Source organism: Dermacentor variabilis, chromosome 7, assembly GCF_050947875.1.
Source record: "Dermacentor variabilis isolate Ectoservices chromosome 7, ASM5094787v1, whole genome shotgun sequence".
Taxonomy (NCBI): domain Eukaryota; kingdom Metazoa; phylum Arthropoda; class Arachnida; order Ixodida; family Ixodidae; genus Dermacentor; species Dermacentor variabilis.
In genome coordinates, this window is record NC_134574.1 from 114,898,625 (window position 1) to 114,921,283 (window position 22,659).

Consider the following 22,659-nt stretch of genomic DNA (forward strand, 5'->3'; position numbering starts at 1 on the left):
CCTCCGTGTCGTGTGCTAAACAACTTCGCTGGTTAACCGCCTTCACAGAGTGAAATGGCTCATGATTTTTTTACAATAAAGTGTCTGTGTGAAACTAAATGACGCAACTTACTTTTGAAACACTATCATCAGGTGATAGAGAAATGTGCGGAATATAACCAAACCCTTATATATAGCTTTCATTGATTACGAGAAAGTGTTTGATTCAGTCGAAACCTCAGTAGTTTTGCAGGCATTACGGAATCAGGGTGTAGACGAGCCGTATGTAAAAATGCTGAAAGATATCTATAGCGGCTCCACCGCCACCGCAGCCCTCCATAAAGAAAGCAACAAAATCCCAATAAACAAGTGCGTCAGGCCGGGAGATACGATGTCGCCAATGCTATTCACAACGTGTTTACAGGAGGTATTCAGAGACCTGGATTGGGAAGAATTGGGGATAAAAGTTAACGGAGAATACCTTAGTAACTTGCAATTCGCTGATGATAATGCCTTGCTTAGTAACTCAGGGGACCGATTGCTTACGCAATCGCATTGATGGACATAAGCGCCTGTCTCCTCGCTTTCTACTAGCACAGAGAAGCTCACAGAAGCCAAGATGTACAGTGCACGTCACACCTTCCGCCCCATGGAACGTGCTGTTGCACGCGCAGCTTCTAGGTCATCCACCATTTTGTCTCGCAACAACGGCAAAGTTCCTTTCGAGTGACGAAAATGCCGTCCAACTGGTCATCCGACATGTCAAACGCTGTGGCTCCCGCGAAGTGTGTGCACGCACGAGCAGTTGATAGATTTCAACAAAGTGACCTCACTTGTATATAGCAGAACTCAGCAATGTTATACAGTAATATTTGTACAGTGCAAGCTAGCACTAGAAATGTGGTTGCGATGTGTAAATAAAAGCACTAGAGGAAAACTGCACCTTTCTGTATTTCAGCCTTCAACATACACTTGTTTATGTACACATCACATGCGACAGTCTCTACATTGAAGAAGTGTGAGTACTCAGTAATAGAGACATTATGCAACATATCACAAACACGTTGGAATAAATATTGGATCACATTGTTCTTGCATCATAATATATCACAGGTAACGACATGCATCGTTTAAGGAAACTGTTGTACACTGCACAAGTACACAGTAACAACAACTGGCTTAAACTGCACCAGAAACAGAAATGAGCAGGTGCTTAAATCACACGCCAACCGAATATTTATCACAGCGAAATGTATAGGTACATCACTACATGTGAAAGGAACATGCTGCTGTGGCGCTCTGAAACTGAAAGAGCCATAGCACCATACTTTGATATTCAGTAAGACAAACTGCATAAATATTACATACAAATTGCACCACAAGGGCTAAAATACAATGTATCACAACCTGAAAGATTACTGAATGACAACAAAATGTTTGATAGTGAGACAGATGTGCAAGAAAGGAGACATTCCAGCTCAGTAGGTAGTGACACAAACAAATATGCAACAAACAAAAAATAAACATTACAAATGAAAAGAAGAAGCATAGGCAAGGAATTTTCATAACTTTTTTTTTTCTTTTTTGCTGTGTATATTGGCAGGTTGCTTTCGACATTGTAGTAAGGCCTGAAACTTTCACCATTCGATGACAAGGATTAAATTGTAGAACACTTGCAGTGTGGCGTCGTGCTTAAATTGACCTGACAATAACTAGGCACCTCAAAATTGCAGTGCCACAGTCGGAATGCCTGCACGCCCCAGGCCTACAGGCACTTTTGCAGGTGAGCCTGATGGTGTGCACGCTCTTATGGCTGAAGTAAACCTTGAAGAAAAAATTCATGCTGCAATGGCTATGCTACTTATGGTTGCATTAAAGGGTGACTTCAGCAATTATTTATTTGCAAACTAGCAATATTTTCCCTTCATATCATTAATACATCAGCAAATTTTAAGATAAGTTACAAATTCCTTGCCTATGCTACTTTTGCATCCTTTAATTATGTGGGTCCTGAGAGGGGGGAGGGGCTTGGCTGCCACCATGCCCCAGTGCAGCCAGCAGCAGCTGAAGCAGGCGCTCGTTGGTCTCGTGCGACCGACGTGCCACTTCGAGGCGCTGCCGCTGCACTTCGAGGCGCTGCGACTGCACTTGCCGCAATCCCGCCACCTCCTCCCCGAGGTGCCGCAGGCTCTGCATGTGCGCCTCGTGGTGCTGCCGCAGGCTCTGCATGTGGGCCTCGTGGTGCTGTTAGCAAAGACGTGTAATTAGTTTAATTACAGAAGCTCAGTAACAAGGCCTTCGTGTGTTGCATTCATCCGCATTTGCAGGCTATTGTCTTGTCATTGTATGTTCAAACACTGGAAATATCTTTCTGGCCCATCAAACTTGTGCCATCACATTATATTAAGATGTGTTCCATTGCTATACCTGCTTCCTTGAACTCAACGCCACTTTTTTCTTTTTGCCACATAATTGCGTAGATATTTACACATGTTATATCACGCAAATGTGTACAAGATATCACCACAGGACTACACGTATACGTTATGCTTGTTCACTGATTAATATAAGTTTTAGAGAGGTCATATGCTCATCAATTTCATACGCAGAAAAATATACATCTGTGGCCTTACACACACCTGCCGGTTTTGCTCCAGCAGTTGTTGGCGGAAGCGGGTGTCCTCTTGAACTCTCGCTTCCTCCAACTGGCTCTGGCGAACGTATGCGGCAGTAGCCGTCACCACAGCACCATCGAGTTCCTGCTGCCTGGGCTGTCTACGGGGTGCCCGTGGCTCTCGAGGGGTAGGCTGCGGCACCTGCGGGGTAGGCCGCGGCACCTGGGGGGTCGGCTGCGGCACCTGCGGGGTCGGCTGCGGCACCTGCGGGGTAGGCCGCGGCACCTGGGTGGTAGGCCGCAGCACCTGGGGGGTAGCCGGTGGCTCTTCATGCAAGGCAAAAGCAAAGACTGCTCATTCACTGTTATCCGACCTACACAGATTGATTGTCCTAACCAGTCACTTTGAAATGTCATTATAGCTGCATATCTACAATAATGATACACAAAACAGGTAGTTAGAGCAAAAGATGCCACAGAAAGTTGCTGGTAGCAGTAACCTATAACATGCACAAGGAATCTCTATTACAACATCATGTCATTTGTAGTCTTGCATTTCTCCTCCATGAATAAGAGCTGGATGCTGGACACAGAGGTAATAACAGCACAGTGACGTACTTTACTTCATAGCAAGATCATGCAGCAACTGCAAACAACAATGCTACTACAAAAGCTAGGTCACTGCCTTACGTGTAAGGTCACTTGGCCCAGCAACAGCTGCAGGGCCCGACACCACGAAGGCAGTTGTCGCTGGTGGATGTCTGCGGGAACCGCTGGGCCCTGCAGCTTCCTCTGAACTTATGTCGTCCTGCAATCAGAGTAGTATTCAGACATTGCGAGCAGTGTGTGCAATGCGCATCATGTACACAAGTTGCTGCTCAGAGTACATAACCTATATTGTCACTTGCACAAAGAAAGGGCTTAAAAATTTTGCAATATTGTGTTACAATGTAATGCTGAAAATTTGTGAGGTCACAGCAGGTCACACAAACAACACTTTTTTAAATCCAATGTACGCACCTCGCTATCGGCGAAGTACTCAGGGGGGAAAACAAGGACCCCTCCTGTCCTCATAAGGACGTCGAGGACGCGGCCGTCGACGCCACCCACTTTGCCACCTCCAGTAGCCCTGCAAACACGGCAACAACGACAACGTGAAACGACGTTACTGTCAGCATCATTAGAAGCTCACCTCTTCTCGCTCGCGGCCCTGGCCGCTTCTTTTTTCGCTTTATGGGCCATCTTGGCCCAATGGTTGCGCCAACGGCTGGTGGTCTTTACGGCTGGCCCCTGTGCGTTAAGCACCGCCGCCACCTCCTCCCACAGTTCGTTTTTTCGAGCAGCAGTCATACGTGGCGAGAACTCTGTAGAAGCTCTCGCCAGGTATGGGTGCTGCTCGATGAACTGCACGAGAATAGCCGCCTGCTCTTTCGACACCCGCGGCCTTTTTGCTGCCATTTTCTCTTTGTCAACTTGGGAATTTCAGCCGGCCCGCAGCACAGTAAGAAATTTAGAGGCAAACATTCTGTCTAAGCTAAGCGCCTGCATAAAGTGCTCACTACGACTTATTTCTGCCTTTTTATACCACTAATGTAAAAAAAGGTGAAGTCACTACTCACATTTAATGTTGTAGCAGCTTCTTTCTCGGAGCGTATCAGTGCAGGAAGTATTACCGATGCAGCGATAACTTTGACTATCGTTATGTCATGGCGGTACCCTATGGAAAATGCCTTGACAGTTCTCGATCCACTATGTTGCAATGTTTGACCTCGGGGGCTACGGATAATTCTTCTTGGCCCTTCCTAAAGAAGAAATTATCACACGTCAGACATGCAGCGAAAACCACACGACAATGCAAGCACTACACGAGCAATAGTTACTCACCTTAATCAGTATCTGACGGGGGCGGGGCCGCAATTACGGGCACGCAAGGGGCTGTCAGCTGTTCAGACAGACACGCTAGGGGCTGTCAGCTGTTCAGGTAAACAAAGGCTGCCATTTTGCGTGCGCTCAACGGCATGGATTGGATGCACATCGGACTACTATGTGGCTACGGCTTCAAAAATAAAGCCCTTGCGTTTGCATTTCTTTGGACTGCGGCAGCTTTTGCGTTGTAATGTAACAAAATGAATTTGCTTTACGCAGCATGGAAGTCCGCTTTTATTAAGTGCCGTTTTACAAAACAAATTTGCTATACAGTCCCGGAAAAAGAGAAGAGAATACGAAAGAAACATCCGGCCAATGAAGGGAGCTTCTGATTGGACGATCCAAGAAACGTCGTGCCTACGTATACACAATTTCCAAAATCGATGACGTCACGCGAAAAGTCATTGGCATGAAAAAAGGCATTCCTACAAAATCGCACCCCAGGACATGTAATGAGGAGGGAAGACAACCGATGGTCATTAAGAGGTACGGACTGGATTCCAAGAGAAGGAACCATAGCAGGGGGCGGCAGAAAGTTAGGTGGGCGGACGAGATTAAGAAGTTTGCAGGGACAGCATGACGACAATTAGCACATAACCGGGGTAGTTGGAGAAGTATGGGAGAGGCCTTTGCCCTGCAGTGGGCGTCACCAGGCTGATGATGATGATGATGATCTTTCATTTGCTCTTTTCACCGTTTTCGTGGTAATCACGTTTTCACTGTCGATACAGGGGCGCACCGAAGTAAAGGCCTCGTATGCTCTATAGCGCAACATAGTTGAGTGCTTGTCCTATTGGGTATACTTGCTCTGCGCGCCTCTTCGAATGTACCTTCGCTTGTTGACCCGAGACGGGCACCATCCTCTGTCATCGCTCCCTGCCACCCACCCAGGATCCAGCTTTTCAAGGACTATATCGCGCCATCAGAGTGTTCTGCCGTCAAGATTTTCTCCCGCCGCCTGTATTCCGAGAATACCCCCGTGGGTTCTGCCTAAACCTATCGTTAATTTGCAGATCCCAGGAATTACTAAAAAGTCATCCGTTGCATCTATTGGCCTCAGGCAACTCACCCTGATGCACATTTCTGCAGAGTACGGAGATACTGTACACGTGTATACCCATGGCTCTGGCACACCATATGCCTCCACTGCAGCCTTCGTCATTCCACATCTGATCATCGTCCGGCGGTTTAAACTAGACCGTAGCTCAACATCAACTGCCGCAGAACTTGTTGCTATCCGGGAGGCACTTCAATTTCTCTCCGAGGAGCCTCCTCACGCATGGGCGATATACAGCGATTGCAAGCCAGCTGTTCAAAGAATTGAGTGTGTCCTCAGACGGGGGCCGTATTATTCCATGGCTGTAGAAATTACAGAGCGTCTCGATCACGCAACTAGAAGTGGCCACAATGTCACCTTTCAGCGGATACCCTCACACTGTGGCGTGATCGGGAACGAACAGGCAGACGCTCAAGCGAAAACTTCTTTGGATAATGCTTATGAAGATCGCATTCCGTTTTCGCGAAACGACACAAACTCATTTCTTCGTCGGGTAAAACGCAACTCTACGTTGGAACACTGGACCCAACCAGATCGACGACACAAGCTATTACACAAATGGGACCAAGAAATGAAATGTCGTATGCCTCACAAGTTCAAAACAAGGCACACGAGCATGGTGCACCGGATTGGGCTTGGTGTCGCATTCACCAACCGTTATAGACATATGATAGGTGCCAATGATACAAGCCCAAACTGTGAATACTGTGGGGTGCCAGAAACTCTTGAACATATATTTTGCTTGTGTCCAGCGTACACGCAAGAAGGACAGCAACTTGTCTCTACCATTGGAATGATCCATAAGAGACCGCTATCAGCAAAGTTTCTTTTAGGTCCTTGGCCTAATGCAAACAGCGCAGCCCTGGTAACAAGTGCCGCTATAGCTTTTCTCCAAGCCACTGCGCTGGACGCACGGCTTTGCGTCCGGCTAGTCCGGCCGTCCGAACGCACGGCCAGAACTCTGAGAATTTGTATATACGCACCTCTCCCTTATACCATCATCATTCATCAGCCATTTGCCTTCCCGTCCCTTTTCCCCAGTGTAGAGTAGCAGGCCAGATCAAGTTATAGCTCAGGCCGACCTCTCTGCCTTTCTGTAAATAAATTTCTCTCTCTCTCTCTCTCTAGTTGAGGGGCGCGTTGATCGCCGAACGCCTAGCAGTTCACTTCTTTAAAACACACATGCTGTCGCGCGACACCTTTGAAGGAATGAATGAATTCGGCGGTTTGGCGGGCCAAAACCACGCTTTGATTATGAGACATGCCGTAGTGGGGGATTATGGATCAATTTTCACCACCTGGGGATCTTTAACGTGTCCCGAATGCCCGGGACGCGGGCGCTTTTGCACTTCGCCTCCCATCGAAATACAGCTGCCACCGCCGGGATTCGGTGTCACGACTTCGTGCTCCGCAGCGCCACACCAAAGCCGCTAAGCCACTGCGGCGGGTCCGAGAGCTGTGGGCTGTCTGAAGGTTTGTATTGTGTGGTGGAGTGATCGGGGAGGACTGCCTTCTTGTTTCCCCGTCGCCCTCTGGCTTCTGCAGGGAAGGCTCTGGGCTCAGGAGAGGAGGATGGCAGTCGCCTTTCACGCCTGTGCTTGCGGCACTTGAGGCAACACACACATATTACTAATCGGCTTAAATGTATAGCCACCTATACTACTGCTACTGGGCTTCTGGCTCAGTTCCCTATGCAAATGGGTAATAAAGCAACAAAGGCTACCTAAATGTCATGACTGCAAAAAAAGAAAAACCTGCAGAGATATCACTTATCTGATAACTCGAATAGCTTTGTCAAAGCATTCGGCTATTCGCATTGATTGTGCTTAGAATCGATTGACAATGTTTAACAATCAGTGTCAATAGCCGAATCCCTCTTGAAAATCAGTCGCATTGATTGTCAATCATCACCAATTGATTCTAAATTCTTTTTTCGAAAAAAGTTGCTTTCGGCTTTCACTTTTGACTCGAACGCTTCCACGTGACCGTTAACGGCGGGCTCCGGTGCTCCACGCCATTGACGGTAAGAAACAAGGCTGGAAAGAACATAACGTTTTCTTTTTTCATTGCAGGAAGAATCAACACCACCCTACACTAATGGTTGTGTTGCGGCCCGTTCAACACCGTCGCAATGCATGAAGCGGCGCACGGAACACCGAGTCTAATTCGGGCAGCACGTGTTTACGGAGCTAACCGACAGTGTCCGTAGATCACAGATTGCCTGAATACATCCAACAAAGGTGAACGGTTTCCTCAAAGTCGACGCAAAACATTAGTTGGACCCGTTCCAAGTTCAGGGCTGACACGCAGTGGGCCTTATATGCATATACGTCTGTGGGCGCTGGCTGACGTTTCGAATAAAGAAAACACGATTAAGGAAAGATATTTTTCTCACCTGTTTAGAGCGATGCGCTGTGGCACGTGCGAAGGTTAAGAGAAGGCGCTATTTCCCGAAGCGGTGTAATCTTTTTAGTCATCTTACCGCAGAAGGACAAGAAGGCAAATGCCATTTGTGCCAACTTTGGCAGGACTATCCGTACTGCAAATGACGGCGAAGAAGACAAAGAGCGGAACCCAAAATGTTGAACCCCAAACATGACGACTGTGAATAATGCATTTCGTTAACCGCTATTGCACTATATGCAGGAAGCCAGTCTCGGCGCTTGAGAGTAATTTCATTCCCACAATGTGCCCCGCGGCAATGTACGCGAAGAAATATAAAGAAAGAAGGAAGACGGCTGCTACGCAGCTCATGGGGGCGGCCAGCCAAGGTGGCAACGGGGTCGCAGTGGAGTCATCATCATCATCAGCGCATACTGAAGGATAGACGAATGAGGAAGACCTCTCGCGGGGATCGCCATTCACACCTCGCGTGTCAGTCGGCTCCAGCCTGTACCTGCGGGTTCCCGGCTATCTGACGCGTCGCTACCTTCATACACCATCCACTCGATTTCCTTTCACCCCATAGCTCTCGTTCTGCGATTTACGTAAAACCACCGGTCATCTATCCTGCGCAATACATAGAACGGTTTACCTCACTTGTTTCTTTTGAATTTAAGTGGTTCGGGGCTTTAAGGTTCACGAAACAAGTAAGTAAACGAGCGAATAGGCACAATGTATCAATATTAGCAAGCCAGCTGTAGCGTGCAGTGTAAAAGTCGCGGCATTTTGTAAAAAGGCGGCAATGGGAAGCATGTGTTATCAAAGTAACTTTGAATGATGTGCCATTTGCGGTAAGTATAACAAGAGACTTTCACAAAAAACTGGATACTTTTTGCGTTCGAGGCAGGTTTTCTATTAATTGGGACTGGCTCTGTTAGCTCAGTTTGGTGCTAGCTCAAGCGCAACAATTTTCATATTAGAGGGGGGGGGGAGTCGTGGTAACTCGTGCGTGGAATATTTTGATCATTAAATGTTCGGAGCTGCCATTTATATATGCGTAGTATTTTTACAATTAAATAGGCCTTTCTTTCAAATAAATATTTGCAAACATCCAGGCAAAACACGGGGAATGCGGAAGATGGGAAATTCAAGAGGACGAGCAAAGCGAAAACAAGGTGAAAGCAGGAGCCAATGTTTCGGCAAGTGAACTTGTCTTCTTCAAGGCGACATATGCTCTCCTCGGCTCAGTACATATAGGTACACTTCTTCTGAAGGGCGGAGACGGTAAGGCGGGTGGGTGAGGTAATGACAGCGGTTGTACATGTTTGTGGCGAGAATGTAGGATTGAAAAGAAAGGTGTGCGACTAAACGTCGGGGGAGAAATGAGAGGTAGCACCGTGTGTCAGCCTGTTGACGTGTCACTGTATAGGTTTCTCTGAAAAACTTAATCGTACGCGAGAGTACTATCTGCCTGCAGCTCCAACACGCTCCACGGGCATTGAAATCGTGGAATGCAGAGGTCAAACCTTCAAGCAAGGAACGCATAAATTCAATGACTGCTGTCGCGTAATTCCGACTTTATAGGTTTTCAAAAGTGTGATTGGAGAGACTCATCATTGAATGTATTTCGAACGAATTCGTTCTCTTAAGCTCGAGTAATGCCTCGCTTCAAGAGTGTGGTCCTCTGCGGGAAAATTCCCGACTGGTGTCCGTACTTTGAGTTCTGCCGCACCAAAGCTATTCTTCGAATTCCTAGCTGATGGCCGGTCTTAACCGCTGGTGCCACGTTTAAGTACTTTTCAGTGAGCTTGAGTATTAGATGGTGATATATGTATGCGCCCATGCAATGCACAAACTTTACACGCCCACTCAATTAGTAGTAGAAGTTTAGAAAATGGGCTAATTCTGTTAGAGGCAGCTACGTAAAAAAATGCAGCCTTCTCTCTCTCTTGGTTTTGTTTTGTTTTTGTTTTGTATAATTTTCATGTTTACAGCTTACAGTTGCGTTTGCTCACTTCGGAGTTTGCTATATTCTTGACTGTACAGTAACGTGTTATGAATTTCGAGGAGACCAATAAAGTTCACAACGACAGCGCTTGTACCTGTGCCGAGAAGGCAGAAAATAGTGCAGCTGCCAGACGCAAGCATGACACTGAATCTGCCACAGCTGTTATGTCACAACCAAAACGAATAATATTTGCTACGCACCGCGATGGTCAAGTAAAACCATCGAGATCAACAGACGTCTCCTGTAATTTCTTCATGTTCTATAACGTATTTCAAGTCCACGGCAATATCGCGATTCAGCCTTGCGCCATTTGCGGTGTAACTAGGAAATGCCGGCAAGGGCTCCTTGAGATTCACGGAAATGATATGACCGCACTGTTGAATTTCAAAGCAGCCCGTAGGTAAACTGCGAGATCAACATTGTTATCTTTTGACGTGTCAGGGAATACATTTAAAATATCCGATAAATGTACTACTTCGTCGCGATGAATGAATGCATAAGGTTTGACTGCTAATTAGGAAGCGATGCATGACACTATAGGGTGATTGCCAAAAGAAACCAGATGACGCATGGGAAAGAATGCAGTGCTTTTTATAGCAAGCTATGCGCAAGAAAGACAAATGAAATGGTGTAATCTGCTGTGTCGCTCAGTAACGTTATGTTCTGCGTCGTAGCCTATTGTGCAAATCGAAACACGTGTCAAACCCAAAGGGTTAGCCTTTGTTGAAACTTTGCGGATCATTCTGCAGTGTGGTTCACGGTTACAAAATCTTCGAGTTTAGACTAAAGTTTTTCCGTGATCCTAATGGACTTCGCTTGTCAGCCCTCTTTATGCTTTGACTGTATAGAGAATGCGCCAAGGATCAGAAATCACGCAGCGCCCCCCAAATCGTGACACCATCGCTAGGTGTTTCATCGCTTGATGTTGGGTAGCTTAATTGCCACGTGCATTAAGAATTGCCATCAGCGCCAGTAAGCATTGCAGAGAGCTCTAGCAGTACCGTGTTCGGAGAGTAGGAAATCAGGACTGTTTTACACGTTGATCAAGGTCGGTTTATCAAGGTTAGTGGGCTGGGACTTCGGTGCTCAATATGCGGTGTCGCAGCCGTCATGGACGGTCCACCTCTGAATACCTGTCGCACGCGTCGCTGAAGCACACATGCACAGGAAGCGCCTATAGAGGCAGTGCTGCACGTAATCCAAGCGCTAACAATGCCTAAGCCATTTGACCTCTCCTATTGTCCAAACAGTCGCAGCAGCTACAGCAGCCGTCCTCAAAGAACCCTAGGCGTTTTTGGTATGTGCCCATTGTCCTGGCGCGAGGCAGAACCGCGTAAAACAATTCCCGACATTGCTAGTGTGCTGTAGGGTCGGGAGCATCGTCAGAATTTCTCTGCTTATCGTAATTCGTTCTTTTTTTCGTAGCCCAGTGACTGCGCATCTCACGACCTGTACAGTAGTACATGTGAGGCCTTCTCGTATAATAACCCAGCAGCACCATCAACAAGAATCACTTACCGAAAAGCGACCAGTCTCATTGAGTTGTCGCTGGACGAGTCGTTGTTCTTTGCTTTACAAAAGCGGCAACTGAATGCCCTCTAGTGAGAGGCGACTTGCTATCAGACCGCAATGAGACGGCAATGAGTGGGCAGGGATGTCTACCCTAATTTTGTCGCATCCATCATGGTTTTCAGCGTGGTATAGTCTTGTACGCATTGTAGCAGCTGCTAGAGGCAACAGTAGGAAAACGACGACAACGAAGTTTTTTGTCCTCGGTTGGTGGTTTTCTTCTCATGCTGCAGTTTTTCTCTATTTATGTGCTTTTCGTGCATCAGTAATAGGCAACAACATTTGTGCTGAACCCTGCGCACTCCTACTCTTCTGGGAGATCATCCCCGCGGAGGCTGCCATGGAAAATGCGGTCTCGGACTCATCTGGCGGTCGACACAGACCGCCCGCGGCTCGGGAGCGGCTCAGTTCGGCATTAGGATCTGACACTGCTGATTCTGAGCTTTTCTTACTCAAATTGGAAGATTCGGATGCTTTTATACCTGCCATGCACCGCTATCCAAAACGGACATCTCCAGCATCGTCCTAAAGTGAAGCGACTATCATTTACAGCAGCATCAAGACTACGACAGTAGCTTTCATGCCCGTTGACGCAATGGTAAGCTCGAATACTATCTCCCGACAAAAACTCAATGATTTCTTCTTCAAACTTGCCCCTGGTATAATCCAAGAGGTTCGCGTGAACCCCTGGAAAAAATGTCATTGCTGTTGACGCAGCACATGATAGGATGGTACAAACTCTGCTTGGTTTGTCTGAAATTTGTGGGGTCCACAGGCGGCCCTACATGCCACAGGGCACACATATAGCAGCTGGTGTCGTATGTGATGTAGACTTGGATCTAAACGACGGCGTTTGTAGGAACATGATCGTTTGCACGCCACCATGCTAAATAATTTGCGTTCGAATGCTGGGGCGCTATAACATAAAACTATTCCGAACTTTTCTATGCCAATTCTGCAATCACCCTCCGCGATTGGTCAAAAACTATTTCGGACCACCGCCACTTCACCTCTCTGTCACGCGGCTTCACAAAAACCGCGATAGTTCCCCATCTGTTATGACGCGTACACACTGATTACGCATGATTGACTGAACAAAATAAATATAGTTATTTCTGATTTGAGGCATTTTCGCGATTAGCCCTAAGCTATTGGTCAAAAGTGTTCGGGCTGCACCCACTTCAGCTGCCGGTCGCGCTACATCACAAAATCACGAAAACTCCCCTCGTCAAAGTGACGTGTACACGTTAAAGATGCAATTATGTGCCGAGAAAAACTGAATTTTCTTCTGAATAGCCGCAGGCTGCCCCATTCTCAATGGAATAAAAAATGGCTGCCAGGGATCGCTCAGGCACTGGCTACTCGCAGCTGCCGGAAAGGCGCCCTGCAGGCCACCTCGGGTCCTACCGGCCAATATCCCTAACTTCAAATATCATCAATGGACCGAATGGTGTTCTTTCGCCTAGATGTCAGGCTAGAGAAGCTGAATGTTTTCCCTGAAGTCATGAGTGGCTTTCCTCGCCGCGGTTCAGCTCTGGATAGGACAGCTCTGGACATGCATTCCGCCTACATGCTCTTTCCAGACGTACAGCAAGCTTTCGACTCAGTTGCGCATAAGGCGATTATTTTCGCTCTTGCAACAGCGGGAATTTCGGGTCGTCTGCTCCGCTTTCTGAGCAATTTTCTGTCGGAGCGCCCGGTGAAAGTGCGTGTCGGAGAAATAAGAAGTGAATCCCTAAATGTGAAGTAGGGCAGCCTTTTATCGCCGCTTTTGTTTAACACTGTACTCCTCGTGCTTTCACCTCTGGACAGTGACTTCCCTGTGAGCATAACTGTCCACGCAGATGGCATTCCTCTGTGGAGAAGTGACCCTTCGCACCTTGGTCCCCGGCTTCGCACAAGCTTGCAAAGAGCTCTAAACGCGACTTCGGAATACTGAGGTGAACTTGGTCTGCACATATCACTCGCTAAGTCGGCTGCAGTAGCATGTCGCGCTCAACAATGCGCCCGTCGAAAATGAACCGACCGTACCTTGATGAAACGCCTATAAGCTAAGTGCGACAACACCGTTGTTTTGCGTTAATTGTTGATGATGGCATATCTTGGCGTCCTGCTGTTAAATTTGTACAGCGCAAACTGCTATACTAAAGGTGCGGGCTGCGACCAAACAACGGCTCTCCAAGTGTACCAGTCATTTGTATTCTCAGGCATGATGTATGCGTTACCAGTCCTGAACGTACCACCTAGTTTGATGGCCCAACTGGAACTAGATCATCGCGCTGCCCTTCGATTAATGATTGGATTACCTCGTGAAGCGCAGTCTATTGCATTACTCACTGAAGCGTATCAGTTTCCCTTGAGGCTGCAAGCAGACCAGGGAGCTCTATATCATATTGGGCGTTTGCACTGCGCATCGAATGGTCAATCACTCTTTGATCGTCTAATAGACCGCCCGTTATCTCGCATGGGACAAATGGCAGCATTATTTATGAATACCACTGATATTTCGGACATGGTACTCCAGTTACGCCTCCGCCTCCAAAATATATCGCGAAACACGTATTCCCAATTTACATCACAATCCCTGAGATACACAAAGTCCGAGAGGCCTCTTTCGGCAATATTCAATTTGGCTTAGTCTCACATGTTCGCAAGAATTTCAGATTATCTTCAGGTATTCACAGAGGCATCTGTACAAAGCGAAGGCCAAGGCACCTCTGCTGTTTTTTTCTGCCCTTCAACACAAGTATGACGTATCTTTCAAATACCTCGTTCAACTTCGCCAACAACATCGGAGCTACCAGCGGTTAACGTTGCACTTAAATACGTGTAAAAGGAGTTAACCACATCGAAGATTGCCATATTTACGGACTCCAGCGCTGCTCTCAGTAGGTTACAACGCAGTCAGATTGATTTCCCAGTTGTGCGCAGTATTACTGACTCTGTAAACAAAATTTCATCACGTGGGGTATCTTTCGTTGCTCAATGGATTCCTCCACAGGCAGGAATCGCCGGAAATGAAGACGCTGATCGACTGGCTTCAACTCTAGCTCATAACAACTGTGTCTGGCCTGAAATTTTGTGCAAGGTTGAGGACGCTCGTCGGCTCATTCGTCGACACCTACTCAAGCAGCATCCGGGCCAGCGCATCCCAAATGGAATTTTTCCGCCCCGTGTTCACGGTCGAGGCTTGCCTCGTCGCGCTAGAACGCAACTACTCAAGCTGAGGGTTGGCTACGTGAATGTGCACGAACGTTTATACAGACAAGGGCGTGTGGCCAGTCCATCGTGTACGTCTTGCGGCTGCTGCGAGACACTTCAGCACCTGATATTCGGGTGTGCTGCTTTCAGTGCCCAGCGCATCTTTCTAGTGAGGGACTATTATCTCCTTGGCCTGCGGCGTACGACACTCGACGAATGTTTGTAGCACAGTGGTTGTGCGTCTCGACTTGAGCAGGCTCATCGCGCTCTGCTTACTTTTCTCAAGTTAACTAACTTAGGTTCATGTTTGTAGCGTTGATACTATTTTTTCTATTTACCATTCCGGTAGTTGCGGGACATTCCGTGACCGACGCTCTTGTGTGTGGTCGGTACTGTGTGTTGTACTTGATTCTTTTAGTTTTCTCCTGTTGCTCTTTTTAGAGCGCAGCTCTTTGGCGTCCGTTCCTGGGTTTCGCGTCGTCGTCGGCGTTGTCGTCGGCCTCGTAACCAGCTCCGCCCCCCTTTCATCCCCCCAGCGCTAGCAGCGACCGACTGATACCGCTGGATGCCGCTGACGCCGCTAGAGAGTCAAGATAACGTGACTGCATAGAACACCGTCGCCGCCATGCAGAAAGAGGAGGAAAGGGTCCCCCCCCACCCTCTGTTCTTGTGTGGCGGATAGGGTGCTCTTCAGTTGCCGACGCGCCGGTTATTTCACGTAGGCCCCGGCACGTCGACGAATACGTGACCACCTTCCCACGGCTAGACCTGGTTCTTAGCGCTGCGGAAGCGAGGGTATCATATTGTTTGTGTCGGCATCGGCGGCGTTGTCCCTGAAACCAACTCCGCAGCTGGGGTTGACTCACTATCGGCGTCAGCGGCATCAGTCAGTCGCTGCTATCTCTTCCCTCCTCCCTTTATCGTGTTGTCCGCTTGCTGCGCGCGCTTCTGCCCCCATCGTTTGCCGCTGGGTGTACACGCCGCCCCCCTCCCCCCTCTTCCTGCGAGTCTCCGGTTGTCAAAGCGCCGGCTCGAACTTAATTCCTTTCTTCGCTCCTCCTCCAATGCAACCCCTGTGCGGTGGCAATCAGAGAGCCAGATCGGTGGCGGCGGATCTGTATATGTGCACCGCCCGAGCCGAAATTGCCGCTGCCGTTCGCCCTGTGCGGTGGCAATCAGAGAGCCAGATCGGTGGCGGCGGATCTGTATATGTGCACCGCCCGAGCCGAAATTGCCGCTGCCGTTCGCCACTGCGAAATTATCTGCCAGTTCTTTCTGAGCCATGAGCGAGACGACCGATGGAAGTCCTCCGTCTGCTGCTGCTGCTGCTGCTAAACGAGCTGTCAGAGCAGAGGCCCAGCGCCGTCGCCGTCAGAATCCAGAGGTGCGTGCCGCCGAAGCAGAAGCTTACCGTCGCCGCCGTCGAGATGATCCAGGAGTACGGGAAATATAAAAAAAAATTCTGTGATAGCGCATACATGTGTTGCTCGATTTCTTTGCCTCAATCTATCGAAAAGGTGAAACAGCTTATTTTCTGCGCTCAAATTTCGCATTAGGAAGTAACGTAATCGTCGGTAATTTTTTTGCTCTTTCCTCCCCAATTTCGTATCTTCCATTTCTGCCTTTCTGTTACCTCCCTTCTGAAGAGTAGGCAGGTTTTGTGCCCCTTGCGGTGGCAGTTGCCAACCTGCTCCTCACTTTCGCTTTCCTGTTAAATGTATATATGTTTTCATAAAAAATAATAGTAATATCTAGTTTTCCTCCTCACTACCTGCCTTGTAAAAAACAAAACAAAAAAAACTTCATGCCATGGCTGGCTTCATTCCCACATTCATAGAAGAAATGTTGCCCTCTAACTAAGGTGCCCAATAATTGTACCTGTGGATGAATATAAGTTCCAAACTTCATGGTTTAGCGGGCGGTCGCATTTAAGCGAGTTTCAGTTGAACGCACTCGCCCATAAGGAGGTACGGAAGGCCTCATTCACACGCGACACGTGGAGACCACTTAACTAGGAGCGGTGTGCAAAATGCCGTTGGGCATGCACGCTTAGCGTGATAATCACGTCGCAAGCGCCAAGAATATTGAGCTTTTGCTACAGTGCGCTTCCGGAAAGTACACCACGTCTCTATGTCGGCAAGTCGTTTTCACGTGCATGCTAAACACGTGTGACACGTGCGCTTCTGAAAACACAGATATCTGAAGAGGAAGTTTTAGACGGATGCAAATCACAATCTTATCGTTCAAAGACTAGCTAAGCGTAGGAGCGCTTCGATTGACAAACGGCCATCGTATTCAGGTACACTTATGTAAGCAAATTCATAAGCAGTTTCGTTCGTAGGTGTTCGTTAACATCGGCCATCTGATAGCATCAGTGCCTAAGAATAATTCTAGAGTAAGATCGAGATTTATTATGAATAGGAGTCTCCGTACTTGAAGAAGAAAAAAGAAAGAATACACATTGTGGATAATATACCCGAAATTTGACTGCTGCGATAAATATGTCGGAACAGCCAATGTGTCGAATATTTAAGATAGGAAAAGTATTGTTTGCACTCCGGCATAAGAAATTTGCGTCGCAATATTGCAGCTCATACGAAGCAAAGGATTCGAAGGAGGAAAACCTTTTAAAGGGGAAAGCGTTAGGCAAGGTGGCGGCACCGACGGCGGTGATAGTGTACCCGGCGTTTAGATTTTCATGAAAGCTATCGATAAATTACAGATGTCAGGCGCCTTGTGCCTGCTGGCGCTTATTCCCGCCCCCTCACCCCTCTCAACCCGGAAGGCCTTCCAGATTATTTTCGCTTTTCATCCCTGTGAAGTATAGCATTATTTACAAAATTTCATCACTGTTCAAGCCATGGAACAATGAACGTACCAGGCGTGTTGCCACGAGCTAGCCAGTCGTGCGTCCTCGCACCAGTAGGTCTCATCAGGTGTTTCCTCCATGAAAATAACTTATGCTTGCTCGCGTCTGACAAGGAGGGTAGATTTATTGTGATGCGTTTAGGCTGTTCGAAAGAAAAGGTGGGCAAGCCTATTGATCCTTCATTTGGCCACCGGAAGGACGTGTCTTTGTTTAAAGTGAAAAGGTAAACTAAAAGCTATGTGGAGACATTAGACCAGAAGGTTTAACTCGCAGCATTCACCAACCTTGTCGACCTTCGAGCAAAAGAGCTGTTCCCTCGAAGCATTGGCTGCGAGGGAACAGTTCTTTTGCTTGAAGACCCACAAGGTTGGCGACTCTTTAAGACTTATTATTTTAGAACGTGGTATTTCCTGCAGGAAAATCCTGGGCTGTTATACATGGGTTACTTCTTCATCATTGAAAAGGCTGATGAGGTGATGAATACTTAAGGCAATTCTGGGCAGTCTCTTCGCGCGGTTTCAATTGGCGTTAAAAACCCTTTTTCTTTTATACCTCAAATGAAACTGTAGGTGTAGGTTGATGATCACGAGATTCGTTTGGTGCTGCTGCCTTCTCTGGTAGGTCTGGGTTGTCAGTGGTCAGCTTTTCCTTGTTTATCTCCTCTCGCTGTACTTACGCTCGACTTTTTCTGTCGGGATGGTGGCGTGTATTTGCAAAGTCAGGTGATCTTTGGGTCTTGCACTGCACCGATTCTCAGTGACCTGTTCTTGGGACAGGCTGACAGGAATATTGCTACACGGTCGCAGGGAACCAATGTCGTAAGTGTCTCCCCGTACGCAGATGATTTTCGTGCCATATAAGCGGAAGATCCTGTAGCCTGTGAGCAATATGGCGAGCACAATTAGTAAACGCTAGAGGATGAGCCCCTCCATTTCGGCGTTACGAATGAGCTTCCTGAGAATGATTCCTTTCAGATTCCTTGACTTGAGACTGTTCCTGATGGGACGGCATCTTTGTTGCATATGAGCTGGGCTCAGAAAGCATCGCTGCCCTTTTCGTTGACGCTCTCCAAGCCGGTGAAAAGAGTGCGAGTGCGCACTTAGTACTGCAAAGCGCTTTGTGCAAGTCTTGCCGCGACAAGGTGAAAGAAGCGTTTTCGCACAAATGTCCCGGCTCAACAATGTCGGTTTCTCTATAGATCTTATGCTGTCTGCGGCGGAAGGTTTGCTGAATGTCGTGAAGGAACCTAGCCATAAGGAGCAGTGCCCGTCAAGATGAAAGACTGGAGAGAAGAAAACGGTAGTTGTTTTACCTGACGTGGATGATATCTCTCGCAGGCGTCACTGTTAGCTTACCGTCAGAAATGAATTCATTTTCGATCCTTTTATGTTTACATGTTTTATTTCAGGACGTAGCAGCCGTAAAGTATACCATTATATATAGAATTATAGCCTAATCACTTGTATGAATGTATCTAAAGCATTAATATCTGCTCAGATAAGTTTAGAGAATTCCTATGTGAAATTCCAAAGTATCTCAAGGAACATAAATGAAAGCAATAATCTGCTACTTCTCGTATAGATACTTAGAGAAAGAAAAACAAAAATATACAAAATATATTCCTCGCTCTTAGTTTCCAACTTCTGTAACTTATATGGATTTGTTTGCGTTAATACTAGCCATAGTGATACTAATGCTCTCTGGCAAACAGTAGCTTCGCAAATGCCAAAGCGGGTAGGTTCCTATTGTGCAGGGAGGGTTTCTTTTTGCTAATCAAATCAAATCAATTTATTATTAATAATACATCGTATGTTAATTACAGCAAATAAGATTTACAGACGAGCGTTCCCAAGTACGTGACTGCAGCGAGACCTGTTGAATGACAGCATGACAAATGACAGCAGGTACCTGGTTCGTGTTTCACTGTATTCTTTAGGCTCCCGAAGCAATTTATGAGGTTAGGGAACATGAATCAGTCTCTTCATTCATGTATATTGCGTTCGATTATCTTTTCTGCGCAACCCAGTTAGCGTAGTGCGCGTTCCACTGGCACTTGAGCTCACAAGTTCTTCGTTCAGTCCCTGTGCAGTGTTGTACAGTATGAGTTAAAGTAATAGAAGTGGATTAAATAGTGGGCTCCGCCCAGGCATGCTTGAGCGTGTCTTCTTTACACCTTCCTGATAACGAGCTTGCATATCTAGAGATGGGAGCGTTCACGGTGTATCTGGGCGGGGTCGTCTTTCGGATTCCTCCCTACACGTTTCTCATAGCGCATGCGTCATCGTTTACAAGCTTAGCCGAATTTTGTTGTTTGCATTTCCCGCTCGTATTACTTTTATATGTCAATTGTTCTCGGATAAACTTAGCTGAAACACCAAGCTTTCTGGCATTTTTTTGTCGCTTTTCGTAGTGGGATGATCCCCATCACGACTGGCATGCGCTAAATCAATTGCTAGACTGAACTGAACTGGCTACGAAGTGGGTTTATTGATGGTCGAAGATATAGAGCTACGTGAAGTGCCAACGTTCTCGGCTGTATCATAGGATGCTACTCACGCCTGCTAAGGCCCGTCATCCAAGTTGCGTCCGCAGACGGTGAGCTGCGGCTTGTGCAGCAGTTTGTCCTGCTCTCTGCACAGCGGTCTGCTGACCACCTCGTTGGTCCTCGAGCTGCTTGCCTGGTGCCTTGAGACGCGACGGGGGCACTCACGATGTCCTAATGTGTCTTCTCGCATTCCCCATTTGTTCCCTTTAGCATACCACAGCTATTCGGCCAGCATAGGATCGATGGCTGTTACAGGGAACTTACAAATAGCTTCGGCCGCACGATTTCAAAAGACCTTGCTGATGCCTACACTATAAATTATTGTTCATCACTAATTCTTGTTTGTAACCAATTATTCATATTTGGCACGCATTTTCGACCATTATATAATTTTGAGAACGGTAAAAAAGACAAGAAAAATCTCACAGGACTGCGCGGCACCCGCAGTGCAGTCAAAGCCTAAGCTGGAGGAACGGTTGCGTAGATGCTCCAGTTTCCTCACCATGCACTACAGGGTCTTCGTGGCGAAGTCGTTCCGCGTCGTTTTCACGAAAACGATCTGAGCTGTCCGCCCGGCGTCGACAGCGAGCCGCGGCCTGTCCTGCTCTCTGCATAGCGGTCTGCTGAGCCCGATGTTTCCTGGCTGCAGCCACGCATCTGCAGACCGGAAGGCGAGACCGCTATGCAGAGTGAGTGAGTAAGAGAAGTGAGTGAGTGAGTGAGTGAGTGAGTGAGTGAGTGAGTGAGTGAGTGAGTGAGTGAGTGAGTGAGTGAGTGAGTGAGTGAGTGAGTGAGTGAGTGAGTGAGTGAGTGAGTGAGTGAGTGAGTGAGTGAGTGAGTGAGTGAGTGAAACAACTTTATTGGAAGTTCGGCGAGTACCCGAACTCGTCGCGCACCCGGCTAGCCCTACGTCGGGACCGACAGGTCTAGCCCACCAGACCCGTTGCGGACACGCCGGACAGCCAGGATTTGCTTGTCTAGAGCGCCGCTGCGCAGAAGCGAGTCCCACTCTTCCTTGCTCAACTTGGTGTATCTCGACCCGCACTCCCAGAGCATGTGTGCTGAAGTGGAGGTCTGCCCGCAGGACGTGCATTCGTCGTCGCGATATACGTCGGGGTAAACTGCCGCTTTGGAATTTCTATAGATCTCGGACCGATGATTGCTTCTAGCGGGGCGGGTGAGATGGCGGCTTGCTCGGCGTCTTCAGGGTCTGAAGTGTGAATCGAGGCGCTATTCTACATCTTGCAGCTGGAGTCAACCCCGAAAATGGTAAATACCCCGAAGACGGCGTCGACGAAGCTTGCTTCAATGTCCTGTCGCTTGACCTGTCTGAGGATAGCTGCTGCTCTGGCCTTGCGTCTTCCCTCGTTGTGGACTGGATGAACGTTTTTGAAGCACGGCGTCACGTCGAATTTGTCTAGAATGCACCTAGAAATCGGGATATTCACCATCGGGAATCCCGCAGGGTGGTAACCCAGCGCTTCGAGCATGCGTTTACCTACTGCTGTGGTGGTCACGCGAATGAGTTGTGCGCGTTCTTGGGCTTCGGTAATCTCCTCGGCGGTGTTATGTAGCCTCAGCTTGAGGACATCCTCGGTATGTGTTCTGATGGGTAGCCCGAGAGCCCTTTTGACTATTTTGCGGATGAGAGCTGTGCAGAAAGCAGCACAAGCCGTTTCTCGCCGTCGACGTCGGGCGGGTCGTCCAAATAGTTCTTATGAAAACGACGCAAAGAGTCTTCATCGCAAAGACCCTCTAGTGCGCGCTGCCGAAAATGAAACTAGTAGGAGCCACTCCTCCAGCTTATGCTGTGACATTGCTGGGCGTGCCACGCAGGCGTGTAACGAATTTATTTATTCATTTATTTATTTATTTATTTATTTATTTATTTATTTATTTATTTATTTATTTATTTACACTTCAACCGAAGGCATCACAGTAGGGGGCATCACAACAATAACAGCATTTTGTCTGCACCAAGTGAGACAGACACCACTGTACCAACAAAGTGGTACAGACCTAAACACATTCTTTGTGGAACGTAATACGCCATCTGAATATTACGGACCACTGTAAAGAAACAGAAAGGAAATATAAGGATGGAAAAAGAATGAGAAATTACAGACAATTTGTACATAAAAAACAGTACACTATGTACATAAACAACACTGAAAATAAAGTACAGAAATGCACTGTTATGACAGTAACTGCAGAGGACAATTGAGAACATCACAAAAATGAGCCATGTGTAGCTTCAATGACTTTGATGGGTAATTTATTGCACTCATTTACTGTACACGGAAAAATGAGTTTTGATAAGCAGAGGTACGTGAACCTATTGCCTTTATTTTTATTGGGTAGGCGCGGCGTAGGGAGACATACGTTGGAGTGTGAGAATAGTGATCTCTGTGGATCGCGCTGAAATTTAAAAGTATGCCCACAAGAAAGCCAATCAAACGCACGTCTTGTGGACAGGTCAGGTCAATTAAGCTGCTTCTTTATCTGAGTA

The 22,659-nt window shown here is 47.5% G+C and overlaps 1 protein-coding gene and 1 long non-coding RNA gene across 2 annotated transcripts; both read right to left on the bottom strand.

Annotated features, from left to right (window-relative positions):
• Positions 1-1,158: 1,158 nt before the first annotated feature.
• LOC142588803 (uncharacterized) lies at positions 1,159-3,010 on the bottom strand. Its single transcript, XM_075700622.1, has 4 exons — positions 2,998-3,010; positions 2,619-2,920; positions 2,079-2,223; positions 1,159-1,163 (listed from the first exon to the last, which is right to left on the bottom strand). Exons 1-4 carry the CDS (start codon positions 3,008-3,010, stop codon positions 1,159-1,161), a joined length of 465 nt encoding a protein of 154 aa, XP_075556737.1.
• A 308-nt stretch (positions 3,011-3,318) lies between these two features.
• Positions 3,319-4,550, bottom strand: LOC142587045 (uncharacterized). The gene is made up of 3 exons (XR_012829342.1): positions 4,213-4,550; positions 3,614-3,722; positions 3,319-3,401 (listed from the first exon to the last, which is right to left on the bottom strand). It is a non-coding gene; the product is annotated as an uncharacterized LOC142587045 (long non-coding RNA).
• Between the last annotated feature and the right edge of the window lie 18,109 nt (positions 4,551-22,659).

Coding starts and splice junctions, on each gene's coding strand:
- LOC142588803 (XM_075700622.1), bottom strand. Junction 2,224..2,618: donor TGCTGGAGCAAAACCGGCAG/GTGTGTGTAAGG, acceptor CTTTGCTAACAG/CACCACGAGGCCCACATGCA.